The sequence below is a fragment of the Typopeltis vanoorti genome, chromosome 9 (assembly GCF_054136105.1).
Source record: "Typopeltis vanoorti isolate ZY-2024b chromosome 9, IOZ_Tvanoo_1.0, whole genome shotgun sequence".
Classification (NCBI taxonomy): Eukaryota; Metazoa; Arthropoda; class Arachnida; order Uropygi; family Thelyphonidae; genus Typopeltis; species Typopeltis vanoorti.
The window spans coordinates 16,615,408-16,629,103 of NC_143557.1; the positions used below are offsets into that span (position 1 = coordinate 16,615,408).

Consider the following 13,696-nt stretch of genomic DNA (forward strand, 5'->3'; position numbering starts at 1 on the left):
CTGATGACTTCACATCATTTGCTTTAGTATCCCATAATACAAAGCACACTTCATTTCAGAAGTGCATAATGCTATGCATTAAGGAAGGGTATGACTACCCAGACTGGTTTCAACCTTTATTGAGGTCTCATCAGTGGGACATGTAGACCCAAGAAGATACGTAGTTCTTGCTTACACTTGGATAAAGGATGAAAGAAGAACATATTTTGTTAAATATAATTTGCTTTCAAACCAAGTGAAAAAACTTTCAACAGCTATCTCTGATTTGCAATATTTTAATAAGGTCATACACCTTTTTGCTACTTGCATGACAAATACGATTTTTGCATTAATTCAACCTTGGTATCATCGAAGAGCTTACACTGCTATTGAGGTTAGTGACTCATTCAGATTGTGATTCATTGTATGTTCTGTGACTTTGGGTTCGAGACTTCTGTGGAGGTAAAAGTGTCTGCTAGTTACTAGATTTATCTGTTTCTCTTTTCTTTTTTTATTTTATTATCTTCTCTTAACTTAGAATATATGATTGCATTTTGAACTTTAAATGGGCAATCCCCTAGTGGGTAAAACCTAGAGTTCAATCAGGCATTTGCACAATTCAGAAGTTTTTATGAATTCTTGCAGGTTAAATGGTCAAATTGACTGCTGGTTGAGCTTTAGAGGCCAGCAACCACCTCAGTCATTAACCACAGAGCAGAGTTTCAGGCTTTGTACTCACAATCCAGCTGTAGTTAAACCAGAAAGCAGCTGAGTAAAAGGATAGGTTCTGTGAGGTCATCAGAAAAAAACAATGCTTAGAACAAACATCAAGCAAAATGCAACCCCCATCTGTTACGTCTTCGGTCTATATTTTCGTTTCCTTATTAGAGTTCGTATTTAAGTATGATCCAAATTGATCCAGTCTTCTCTATATCTTTCTTCTTAATATATGACCCGGTTTGGCTCCTAGGGATATTTCCTCTTCAGAAACTGGCAAATTTATATTTTAACTGCGCCAGCCAGCTTCTTATAGCAAGAATATAATCCATGCTCAGGGAAATATTCCTAGGTTTTAGGCATATACGTTAATCTAGAATTCACATGCGAGTATATAGATCTTGGTACCTTGGTCGTGTCCTAAGATCTAATCTCAATTATATAATTATCTAAACTTCTTCCCGCTATTTGGTTCTATTTTCACAAGTGGTAGTTTGACACTTCAAATTCAGGCAAGACTCAGGTTCAAGTAACAAAAACATGTTTACTAATGCTAAAAGACAGGTGCATTAAATCTTGTACTAAGTTATCAAAACTTCTGAATTGTTAGCAAAGTGAATGTTTTATGCTATACAAACTGTTCAGTGCTAATCTAACCTTCTTACATAAACTGACATGCAAAATCAGGTAATACAAATGGATAAATAAACAATGTCACACTCAAGTCGAGTTCCTTCATTCACATTATCTTTAAATAGATATTTCACAACTCATTTCTTTCTTAGTTAAATGTACTCAATTAATAAAGGGTTTTCACTACTTCAATCACATACAAGTTAGAGATTTATCCTATACAATTCTTTGTCTAATAGAATTTGTCTAATATTGGCTGTATTATATATTAATTACTCTATCCTGTCAAAAGTTCCTTAAAATGTCCTCAGTCTTGCTTTATCAAGACACAAATTCTACCTTCAAACAATCTCAAGATATAAAACAAAAGAATCTTTACTTTACCAAGTCCCTCCGAAAGTCTATTAGCTGCCACGTGTTGCTCGGGTCATCCTTCGTCTTGGCTGGTTCTGGGTTGTGACTCAACCCAGAACCTCGTGACTGAGTTGTTCCGTTCTCTGCTACCAGACACAAATCAGGAAATGGCTGGAACTACGAGCCTTCTCCGCTCGCTCGGGTGGGTTATTCAGCTTTTGGCATCATTCTGCATGAGCTGTTGATTCTCGTACGGATTCCGCGGAATACCTCTCAGCGCAAGTCATGAATACGGCTGGCTGTCCGTCGACATAGCACTCTCGGCTTGTCCTATCTCCGATCACTCGTCGAGAGTCCTTGATCTCCTAAATCCTGGAAGAAACAAAAAAAAAGCCTTGAGCTTGGCGCGTATTGCCTTGAATATTCTTTCTCAGCGCCCTCTTTTTCTGTATTGTTTTTTCGCACGATCCATAACTTACATCTCCTTTAGGTTGATCCCTTGCTTTCCTTCCTTGCTATTAGGTGTTGTTTTCGGGGAAAGGTGCTTACGTCAGCCTTCGGCGTTACGACAGGCACTTGCGGCTTAGACGTGACCTTTGATCCTATTAGTCATTTCTTACCTGGCGACTTACGATCTTTTGATAGCTTAATAATGCATAATTTAAGCTATTATTCCTTTACATGTAATGCTAATCTGACATAATTCTTGATTTTAGCTTTCCATTTAACAATAAATAATTCCAATACATTACACATACTGATATACACTTTCACATACAACAACTTAGGTGTTTCTCACCTTCTGCTGGTAAGCAGGTATTAATACAAATTTCTTTATTATTTTGTTAGATCTTACATGTTAGATCCTGAATGTATAACTTGTCAAGAAGTTCTCCATTCAATATCTAACACATGGAAGCAGAAATGAGCCAACATAAGGAAAGAGTTCCTCTGGTTACCCTCCTTGCCAAGGAACAATGGACAGCAGTGGCCACAGCCCTCAAAACCATAAAATTAATTTTACAAAAGCCAGGAATGGATGAGGGGATTAGAATACAGCCAAAGATAGTAGCAGATTACATCACACATTAAGTTTTTCCAGTACCACACATTTACTTTAAAATGTAAAGTCACAGAATATCTAACTAACAAGGAAGTTGCAAGAGTCCTCCAAATGACCAACAGGGTTCCCTGAGAAGCATTAAGCAGAGAAACTGCTTAATGCTTCCTGACTTTGTGGAAATCAGCAAACGTTATCAAGAGATTTATAACCTATAAACCATCCATCTACAACCTGGCTATATAGCCAGAACCATTACATCAAAAGGCATCAACTGGATGCCATTGTTGCTAAAAATTTGGACACTCACAACACTACTGGAAGGTTGATTTGTCACTGTATTAAATACAGAAAAAACCATGCATCAGCTTTCTAAAGAAAATTAAAAATAGCCAGCTAAATGGACCAACTGCAGCAGACCACATCACTCCAACCACAAAGGGTGCAAGCAATACTTGGCCACCCAAAAATCAGAAAGAAAACCAGAGAGCGACAACTGTACAGATATCCACAGCAAATGCCAGTAACACCCAGTAGGGCAACAGATCATCCACCTCGTATGTAGAGATGGTGGCTTTAAAATGCTAGTAAAAGCCGATCCTCTGTGCCCAACTGATTTTAGCAGTGCTGCAATTATAGCTGCCACTCTGGGTGAAATGTTAATCAAATTCAGGCAGCAAACCCCAGTCAGGACTGCACAAACAAATGAGAAATACACAATCACTTCTTATTGTACGAAGTACAGGAAGATGGTTTAATGTTAAATCTGGTATGAGACAAGGATATACATTATCTTCTCTGTTATTCATTATCTATATGATTCACATTATGAAGGAAAGTGGTATTAAACATGATATCAAAATTGGAGATGTTAATGTCAGCTCTTTGCTTTATACGGACAATGTTATACTTCTAAATAAATCCGCTACAAGTCTGGAAGATACCCTGACTAAATTGAATAACTGTTGTAATAGATGTGGTGTGAAGGTCTGCAATAAAAAGACAAAGACAATGAAAATAGGCAGAACCATTGAAAATGTCAACTGCGTTGTGAACGGAGAACCTGTGGAACAAGTAAAACATTTCAGCTACTTAGGCACGATTTTTAGTGATGATGGTATATTAAATATAGAAATAGACAACAGAATCAGCAAAGCTGGTATGGTAGAAAGTCAATTGAATAAATTCATATGGAATAAGAGTGAGATTAGTCGGACCACTAAATTAGCTATATACGAGACAGTGTTCAAACAAGTTTTAACTTATGGATCTGAGAGCTGGGTCAAAAGTAAAACACTTGACCAAAGACTAGAGACCGCAGATATGAGAGTCCTGAGAAAGATTAGAGGCATGAACAGATGGTATCAATGGCAATATCATATTAAAAACGAGGATATTAGGAACGAACTTGACATTGTCAGCATCCAGGAATGTGTTAGCAGAGCTAATCTCAGGTGGTATGGCCACTGATAATGTTGTGGTCTTGACAAGTAACAGACTGATTTGGAGGAAAATTGTAGATAGGAAGTTAGTAATGATGTAATTTTTTTCATGTAGTACTATTGTATCCTGTACACCCCTTGAGGGTACATGGCAGGAATTTGATGACGATGATTCTTATTGTACTATTTGATGGTTAAGAAATGTAGAAGAACACAATTCTTGCACATTGTGTTCAGGAATTCTAATGGTCTAAGAAACAAAATGTGCAAACCACAAAAACTTGACATGCTACAGTGCTAAGGTAATCGTTGTAAACAAAACACCAGTAATTGACATGCCCAGTGTCGGGGGGGGATTGCACAGCTGTCTTTGGCGAGCACAATATAGAACACGCTGGGTAGTGGTGGGGGTCCAAACTGCAAATGCAGGTCCCCTGAAAATATATCCCATAATTACTTTCCAAACAAACAGTTACTGGGAGTAGACTTAAATTAAAGTGTAGATACAAATCAAGAAGTTACAGGAGTAGGACCTGAATACTAAGCACACAGCCTAGAACAGCAGAACTACAATTCAAAACAGTAGAACCAGTAGAAAATAAGAAAATAAAATGACTTTTGCTATTAGTGAGAACACAAAAATATTGTGTATCAGTACCAGATAAGTGCGATGGACACTCTAATTTTTGACCACAACTAGTTTTACTCCAACTGGGCTCACAACATGAAAATATCCCGGAGATCACATTCTGTCCATCATCTGGACAAAACTAATAATTGCTCTTCATGTATCTGTTGGCCCAGTTCCAAACATTGATCCAAAGAAAAGTTCATTGACTCGATTTTGAGCTTGGCAATGCACCAATTGCATTAACAGCTGCCACCACAGATGTGCCATGAACAAACTCCAACTGACTTCTGGATGAGATTAAAAACCTGATCTGTGGAAAGAACAGAATCAGGTGCCAATAGCACAGAATGCCAAGTGTCCAACAGGTTACATGAGTAAAAAAAAAAGAGAAGTTTTTTCAAAGCCAAGGATGTTATAGAAGTGATGTGATACCAGAAAAGGCTAGGAGTAGGAATAAGTCCAAAAAGAGACAGATCTGGTGTTAACTTTTGGGGGGGGGGGGACTTCTTTTTTTTGTGAGAAAACCACCAGAACTATGTTTTGTTTTGGAAGCATTGAAGGTAACTAGGTTGTGTATTCCCCTTTGCAGGATGGTGTGACGATCAGTGTTTAGGGCACTTATATAGATCTTGAAGCTTCAGTACTGCAGGGTTTATCATATGAATATAGTGCCATCCTCAGAAAAACTGAATAGGATTGAAGGTCGGTGAAAGCTGACTTGCATTCTCTCGCCACCATTATGCAATGTCATCACCTTACCCTCCTTCCGCTTTTAGTGCTTGGCTTGCAAGCCTTTCATTAAACAACTAAGTAAGTGGGATGGTCAGTAGCACATTCCCTTAAAACACTTTGTGATGACTGTGATCTTCGCAAACTGTAGTGAGAGTTGATGTTCTTGTATATTATAAGTGTCTTTACCATTGCTTTTTATAGTATATTAATATAATAGTAGAAAATAAGATATCTAAATTAAATATTTATTACCAGGCATTCCAAGAAGAAGTGAACAAAGAGTTGGATGCAGACTTTTACATACACTTCCTTGCAGCATTGGATAATTTAGTCGCTTTAACACTTGCAAAACCTCATTCACTAGGTGCCAAGAAGTCATCCAAAAGAGTAAACCATGCTTGTAGTATTATTGATGTAACATCAGTTTTGCATATGTAAGTCAAGTGTGCATACTTAATTTTAAATTCTTAGCCAGTTACCAATGATAATAAACATATTTTAATCTATATCTTGATTATAGAGGATTCAGAGTTTCTTTTCTCTATTAACAGAATGAAATTCTTATTTGACATCAACAAAAATAATGATAGATTTTTGTCTTCCAGGCTATTTCTGCAAGTCTTGAGGGTGAAAATCTGGTCAGTAGTAGATCTGTTTTTTCTAACTATAGCTTGTGCTTCTCCAGTGGACTAGTCATGTATTCTAATTAATTAGTTTTATAGAATTCTAATAATTCGTATAAATATGATAGAATAGCTATTTTTCTGTCATATATGTATGAATTATTCATACAAAATTCTTTATATAAAATTCTTGCACTCTTGTCTTCTGTCATACTTGCCTTCTGGAAAGACTTTTAATGGGATTATATTGATCAAGTGCATATAATAAACAACTATGTTATACCAACTAGTTTCACCAACTAAGGCTGTTGGCATCTTCAGGGTACATAACTGATGTAAAGCACTAAAAAGTAAAAAACTGTTACAAACTATAATCAACCGATTCCAATTATATTAAACAAAGAACAGAGTGTGTACAATACATGCATAGAGTGTGCATGATATCACTTGTTGTTATTTAGGAACGTTCTATAGTTGGCACTATAATTCAGTTCTGGCAAGTAGAAGGATCTGATAAGGGTCTTCCAGATCATGGGCAGGATTAGTCCTTGGTTCCTGTTAAGGTTTTGTATACAGCGGGCAACTGTTGTGGCCTCCTTAAAAATTCGGGAGCGGAAGTCCTCCTCAATGTAAGGAATTGTGCTTCTATCCCACTCTATGGTATGATTCATTCTTGAGAAATGAAAAGCTAACCCCGATTTTTCTTCTCTGTTATTATTGACGTCACCTATGTGTTCTTTTTGCCTAATTTCAAGGCTCCTTGAAGTTTGGCCGATGTAATTCAAGCCGCACGAACAGGGTATGTTATAAACTCCAGCATATTTGGAGGAAGGATGGCTATCTTTTGGAGATCTTAAGAATTGTCTAATCGTTTCTGTGGGTTTAAAGGCCACTCTTATTTTATGTAGTCTAAGGAGTCTAGCAATCTTATTGGAAACTGTCCCTAAGTATGGAATGACAATGGTAGAAATATAATGTATATCATCTTGTTGTCTTTGTCGGGGTTCAGAGAAAAATATCTTGTGGACGAGTCTTCGAGGAAATCCATTCATGGTAAGGTTGGTGGATATCAGGGATAGTTCTTCCTGGAGGTCTTGTTGATCTGTTGTAAGGAGAGAGGCACGGTTCTTCAACATGTGTTCTTCACCTCCTGCTACCACATTTCTCAGAAACTTAGTATTGTACACATGTTGAAGAACCGTGCCTCTCTCCTTACAACAGATCAACAAGACCTCCAGGAAGAACTATCCCTGATATCCACCAACCTTACCATGAGTGGATTTCCTTGAAGACTCATCCACAAGATACTTTTCTCTGAACCCTGACAAAGAAAACAAGATGACATACGTTATATTTCTACCATTGTCATTCCATTCTTAGGGACAGTTTCCAATAAGATTGCTAGACTCCTTAGACTACATAAAATAAGAGTGGCCTTTAAACCCACAGAAACGATTAGACAATTCTTAAGATCTTCAAAAGATAGCCATCCTTTCTCCAAATATGCTGGAGTTTATAACATACTCTGCTCTTGCAGCTTGAATTACATCGGCCAAACTTCAAGGAGCCTTGAAATTAGGCAAAAAGAACACATAGGTGACCTCAATAATAACAGAGAAGAAAAATCGGGGTTAGCTTTTCATTTCTCAAGAATGAACCATACCATAGAGTGGGATAGAAGCACAATTCCTTACATTGAGGAGGACTTCCGCTCCCGAATTTTTAAGGAGGCCACAACAGTTGCCCACTGTATACAAAACCTTAACAGGAACCAAGGACTAATCTTGCCCATGATCTGGAAGACCCTTATCAGATCCTCCTACTTGCCAGAACTGAATTATAGTGCCAACTATAGAACGTTCCTAAATAACAACAAGTGATATCATGCACACTCTATGCATGTATTGTACGCGCTCTGTTCTTTGTTTAATATAATTGGAATCGGTTGATTATAGTTGGTAAGTTTTTTACTTTTTAGTGCTTTACATCAGTTATGTACCCTGAAGATGCCAACAGCCTTAGTTGGTGAAACTAGTTGGTATAACACAGTTGTTTATTATATGCACTTGATCAATATAATCCCATTAAAAGTCTTTCCAGAGCTCTTTGGTCAAGAAAATTAAACGTTTTTTAATACTTGCCTTCTTTTACATGTATTATAAAATGATGAAATTCACTACAGTGATGCACATTGCTGGTGTATTTCGGGAATTCATATATTCTACTTGGAATTCTTGGTCTGATAAACACCAGCCTACTCTGTATGTTTTTAATTATCCAACCAATCATCAGACAATTTCCTAATTTACCCTCAAGGAGTGTTATCAAACCCTTCTGAACTAATTAGTAAAATTTAGTTGATAGCATTTAATAAATTTTTCCTTTAATATGTATGGCTGATAAAGTAGGCAATCACTAAAGGTGAAGAAATATGTCCACACCTGCAATTAATTTTGTATACTGCTTGCTCATTTATACTGTAGAAAGGTGTACATTTTTATTGTATTCTGATTGTATTCTCTTTAACTGCTTCTAGTTCTTTTACATGGTTATCCACTTTTCTCTACAGTTACAGTTCTGATTTCTCTTTTAGCTGTGGCATTCTTTCTTTCTTTTATAATTTAATTTTTTTTTCACCTGTGTCAGAAAATCGCTATTTAATATAAGCTTCATTTTTTGTTGTTATTTTTTCTATATGTTCATTCCAATTTCCAATGCCCCTTTTCCTGTGCAACCCTCCACCAAGGTTGTCATTGGGCGCTTTCTTTAATATGTTGCATATGCACTGCTTGGAAAGAAGTCAGTGGACCCCATATAGGCAAGGTGCATCATTCCATGTAACGAGTCATGTGCCTGTAGCTGGTATAAATTGGAGGAATATGATGTCCTCAAGTCATTGCAACTGTGTCTGGGTGAAATGTCTTTGAGAAGGAAACTGAGAGAGTTTGAAAGGGTATTGTGATAGGATGCCATGTTGCAGGCCTATCTGTCCCACAAATTGTTGAAATTTGGGCCATCCCAGTTCAACAATCAGTGATACTATACTGAGGAAGAAGTGTAGGGAGTCAACTGTAAGTGTTACCTGCAGTGGATGACCCACCACACCCACCTAACATTGCTATAAGGTGCTATGAAGGATGATGTGTAAAAATCGCCTGTCAATCAACATACTGAACATGGAGTTCTGGGCATCAGCTGGAACATGAATATGCTCAAGAACATTCAGATGAGGTTCACAACATTGGTTTCAATGGTAGGACCTTAATATGCAGGCCCCCACATTAGTCGAAGCAACATGCAGTGGTGCGAAGAGCATGTACAGCGGGACGTGGAGCTTGGAAAGCTGTGTTATTATTATTATTATTTTGGGCGACTCCAGGAGTCCTTAGACTCATCGAGGGAGGCCCTAAACATCATGTCCACACAACTATGCGATTACATTCTCACAGTATCTATCATACCTTGCCTTGAACTCATTCACCGTAATAGCACCCACAACAGACTCTGGCAGCTTATTCCACTCATTTACCACTCAAAAAGTAAAGAACCCAGCTCTAACACCCCTGCTAACCACACTCTTGCCCAGCTTCCATAGGTGTCCCTTAGTTCTCCCACCACCAGTCCTAATCTTAAAAATATCCTCTGAATTAATCCTATAGAATCCCTTTAGCAATTTGAATGTCTCAATCATATCTCCCCTTTTCCGCCTATCAACTAGTTTCTGCAACCCACAAATCTTTAACCTGTTCTCATATGGTTCATTCCATAGACCTGTTATCATCTTAGTCACTCGCCTCTGGATCCTCTCCACCTCCTCCCCATCAAGAAGGAACCGAGGTGACCAAATCTGGGCACAGTAGTCGAGATGAGGTCTTATCAAGGCTCGGTACAGAGGTACAATAACTTGCTTGTCTCTGCTCGTCAAGGTATTTTTCAACAACCAAGTGAGTTGATGAGCTGATTTAGCTACTTTTGCAATGTGCCCCCTAAACTTCATCTCCCTATCCACCAACACTCCCAAGTCCCTGGCCTCATCAATCTCTTGGAGTACAGTTCCACCAATGTGATATACTGCTGCTAATCTTTTCACCCCAAAATGCATAACCTTACATTTTGTCACATTAAATTGACATCCATTCTCCTTAGCCCAGAACTCCAATCTATCTAAGTCATCCTGCAAGACTTTGACATCTTCTGCATTCACTATTGCCCTACCCAACTTTGCATCATCAGCAAACAAATGAATTGTTCCACTTAGATCCTTCCCTATATCGTTAATGAACAGATTAAACAGCAGTGGTCCAAGAACAGAACCCTGCGGCACACCACTAGTCACAGGCCGTCTTTTGGACTCTACTCCTGAATAAACTACTCTTTGATATCTCTCCATCAACCAACCACCTATCCATCTCACCAACCCTATATCCATTCCCATATGTTGTAGTTTACAGATTAGTATTCCATGTGGTATCCTGTCAGATGGATGGGTGTGGCCAATGCCCAGTGAATGTCTCTTACCAGAGTGCTCAACCCCAACTATGAAATTCTCAAGTGGTGGTGTGATGGATGGTCCTGTTTTTCCTGGTTTGGACTTGGATCTCTGTTTGTAGTACACCACGAAAATTGAACTATGGAGGTATCTGAACATTCTGGACAATGCAATGGCTACAACTTTGTGGCGTTTCTATTCAACTGACTTGTCTCTTTAAGCAAGACAATTTGCTGTGTCATGAGGCTACTCTGTAACTGCCTGGTTTGTTGACATGAATGCATTACCACACTTGACTGGCCTCCACAGTGGCCTGTTTTCAACTCTATTGAACATCTGGGAGATGAACTGGAGTGTTGGGTGGGGTTGAGGGGCATCTGCCCCCACAACAGTTCAGGACCTCATTACCGGAAGAATGGGCCAAATGTCAAATAATCTTAGCCTGTTCTTATTTTGATATGATTATTCATTATTTCCCATACAGCCTTTTATTAGTTTATTATTATTGTATTTAATCATCTAATATAAGTGTAAATATAAATATTATTTATATTTACACTTATAAATATATATTTAAATATATATTAAATATAAAGATTAGACTTAATATAGTTGTTTTTGTTTGTGCTTTTAATTATTTGGCCAAGTTATAAAATTCCTCCTTTTTTTCCCCCCTTCAGGGGTATAATGAATACTGTCATGATTTTTCCTTTGTATTTTTAATTTTGCTTCTATTTAATTTAGCCTACACACATCATTTGTTTGCTATAACATTCTTGCATCATCATCTCGTGTGAAAATGATATACAGTAAACCCTCGATTTAACGGACTAATAGAGGCTAAGGGGTGTCCGTTTAATCACGAATTTTTTAAAATAAAAATATCTGTAACATTATACTGCAGTTTTATCAATATTAGCACTGTAATAACAAAAAAAAATTGTTTTACACACAATTTAGACAAGTTAATACTTTTAGATATGTTAATGTGAAATTAATGTTCAATGTTGAGGTGCTTGGTTTAGGTAATCCTGCTTTGAAAAAACTATGAAGTTTTTTTTTGAACTTTTGAATTCTGCTATTTTTTTATAATTAATTCCTTAAAATTACGAAAATGTGTGTAATAAAACTGCCGCAGAAAGTCACGCCACACGATAAAAGACCAAATTACAGTGCGATTGGTGTGATCACGTCCTAATCATTTGCTGAACATGTTTTATGAGTGATGACTCATTTATGTCGGCTAAATTGCTATAGTGTTTTTTCAACATATGATGACCTATTCGCTAAAATTTGTTTAAATAACAGGAAATTAATGACAAAAAATAACCTGTTAATTTAATTATAAGCAAATCTTGATTAAAAGCATTTTAAAATTAACAGGGTGTTAATTTTCACATGACATACAGACTGAAAATTTTTTCCATTAAATCAAGGTCTGTTAAATCGAGGGTTTACTGTATATTATTCTTTCAATCCAATCTTTATAACTAATTTTGTTTTTTTCTATCTTTAGATATCATTATGTATGGTTCTTGCTTTAACCTTTCACATTCTCTACTCCAATATATATATCTGAATACATTAATTTAGTTCCTTTATCCCTTTTTTGTTTCTGTGATAGCAGCTATTTTATATCATACTCCTTTAGTGTTTTCATCTTTATGTGCTATTCCTATAATATTTCATATTAAAACTTGTGTTGGATGCACTTTTTTATCCAGATTTTGTACCTTTTTTTTTCTCATTCTAGGGCGCATTTCCTATTTATCGATCCAGTTTCTGCTTGTGAGACTTAAGAGTGATAAATAAGTCCCCTGATTTGGTTATCAGCCATAACAGAGCAAGCCTGATGAGAGTAGTGCTATTTGTTGCTCTCATGTTCAGCATGTATAATAATTTGTGCAAATATTCCTTTGTATGTCAGGTAATTTATTCTACTTAGACCAAGTCATCGAGGTTGATATTGGTTAGAAAAGACTTTATTTTGTGCTTCGCTAACCTTATAGCCCAAAACTTAGCATACAGAAGAAAAGGTACACATTAAAATGTGTACCTTTGCTGTTAAGGAATGATTAGGAGCATAGATCATGTCATTTAGTAAATTTTGTTTGCCCTAACAAACAAAATGTTATGAACTACTGTTTGTAGTAGTGTGCTTAAAATGGCATTTTTGCTGTGGGACTTGAATTAGTTCATTATTGTATGTTTTGCAATAATTTCAGCTATAATGAGCATTTTTTTGTATAGAAATTTTTGCGTTCAAGATAGTGTAATTAAGACAATGTCAGTTTTCTACAGTGGCATTAAAAAGAGTTGCTTGTTGGTTTATTATACCTTTGGAGATATAACTACCAGATTTTGTGTAGACTGCATTTTGCTAACAGGCTATAAGCTCAGTTTTATTATTTAAAAAAATTATATTTTGTGAATTACTTTAGGTTGCTGTTGAGAGGGAAAAAATTGCTTATTTTCTTCAATTTAAAAAAGAAGCAGCAATACTCAAATTATCTTTTTTTTTTTTTTTTTTCCATTTGTTTTCAGACAAAAGCATTGCAGACTTGGCTATTATTGGACATTATAAACAAATCATGAAAATTATTTCTGGACCATATTTTGCTTTTTTTTAGAAATTGCTGAAAATACGATATGATGTTTAATTCACGTTTTAAATATTATTTAGGTTTGATCAGAAACTGGGAGAAGCATGTAATAGAATACCTCAACGAGATGGCTTTTGGGGATATTTCTTGCATCATATGAGAGGACAGCTCTACTTTAGAATGGCTACTCTTCTTATGAAAAGAGCAAAAATGGTAGGGAATTTGAAACTAGTTGACAGTGATTTTTGTTTTTGATAATGTTATGATTAAAATACATCAGAATATACAAGTGGCCTACAAAATTTCTGAAATTCAGTATTAATTTTAATGTTCAGAATAATTTGTCTCCTTATGTATGATAAATCCAGTGTTTGTCAGAGAGCTTTCATATTCTCAATGGAGATGCATAACACTGGAGCCATCACATCCATTT

At 36.5% G+C, this 13,696-nt stretch overlaps 1 protein-coding gene across 1 annotated transcript in view; it reads left to right on the forward strand.

Moving 5' to 3' along the window:
- The window catches only part of LOC150102901 (E3 SUMO-protein ligase RanBP2-like), a 673,019-nt gene that overhangs the window by 131,007 nt on the left and 528,316 nt on the right, over positions 1–13,696 (forward strand). The window contains exons 9-10 of the mRNA XM_090397978.1: positions 5,804–5,982; positions 13,344–13,476. Of these exons, the coding sequence (XP_090254104.1) occupies positions 5,804–5,982; positions 13,344–13,476 (312 nt within the window). The remainder of the gene's footprint in view (positions 1–5,803; positions 5,983–13,343; positions 13,477–13,696) is intronic.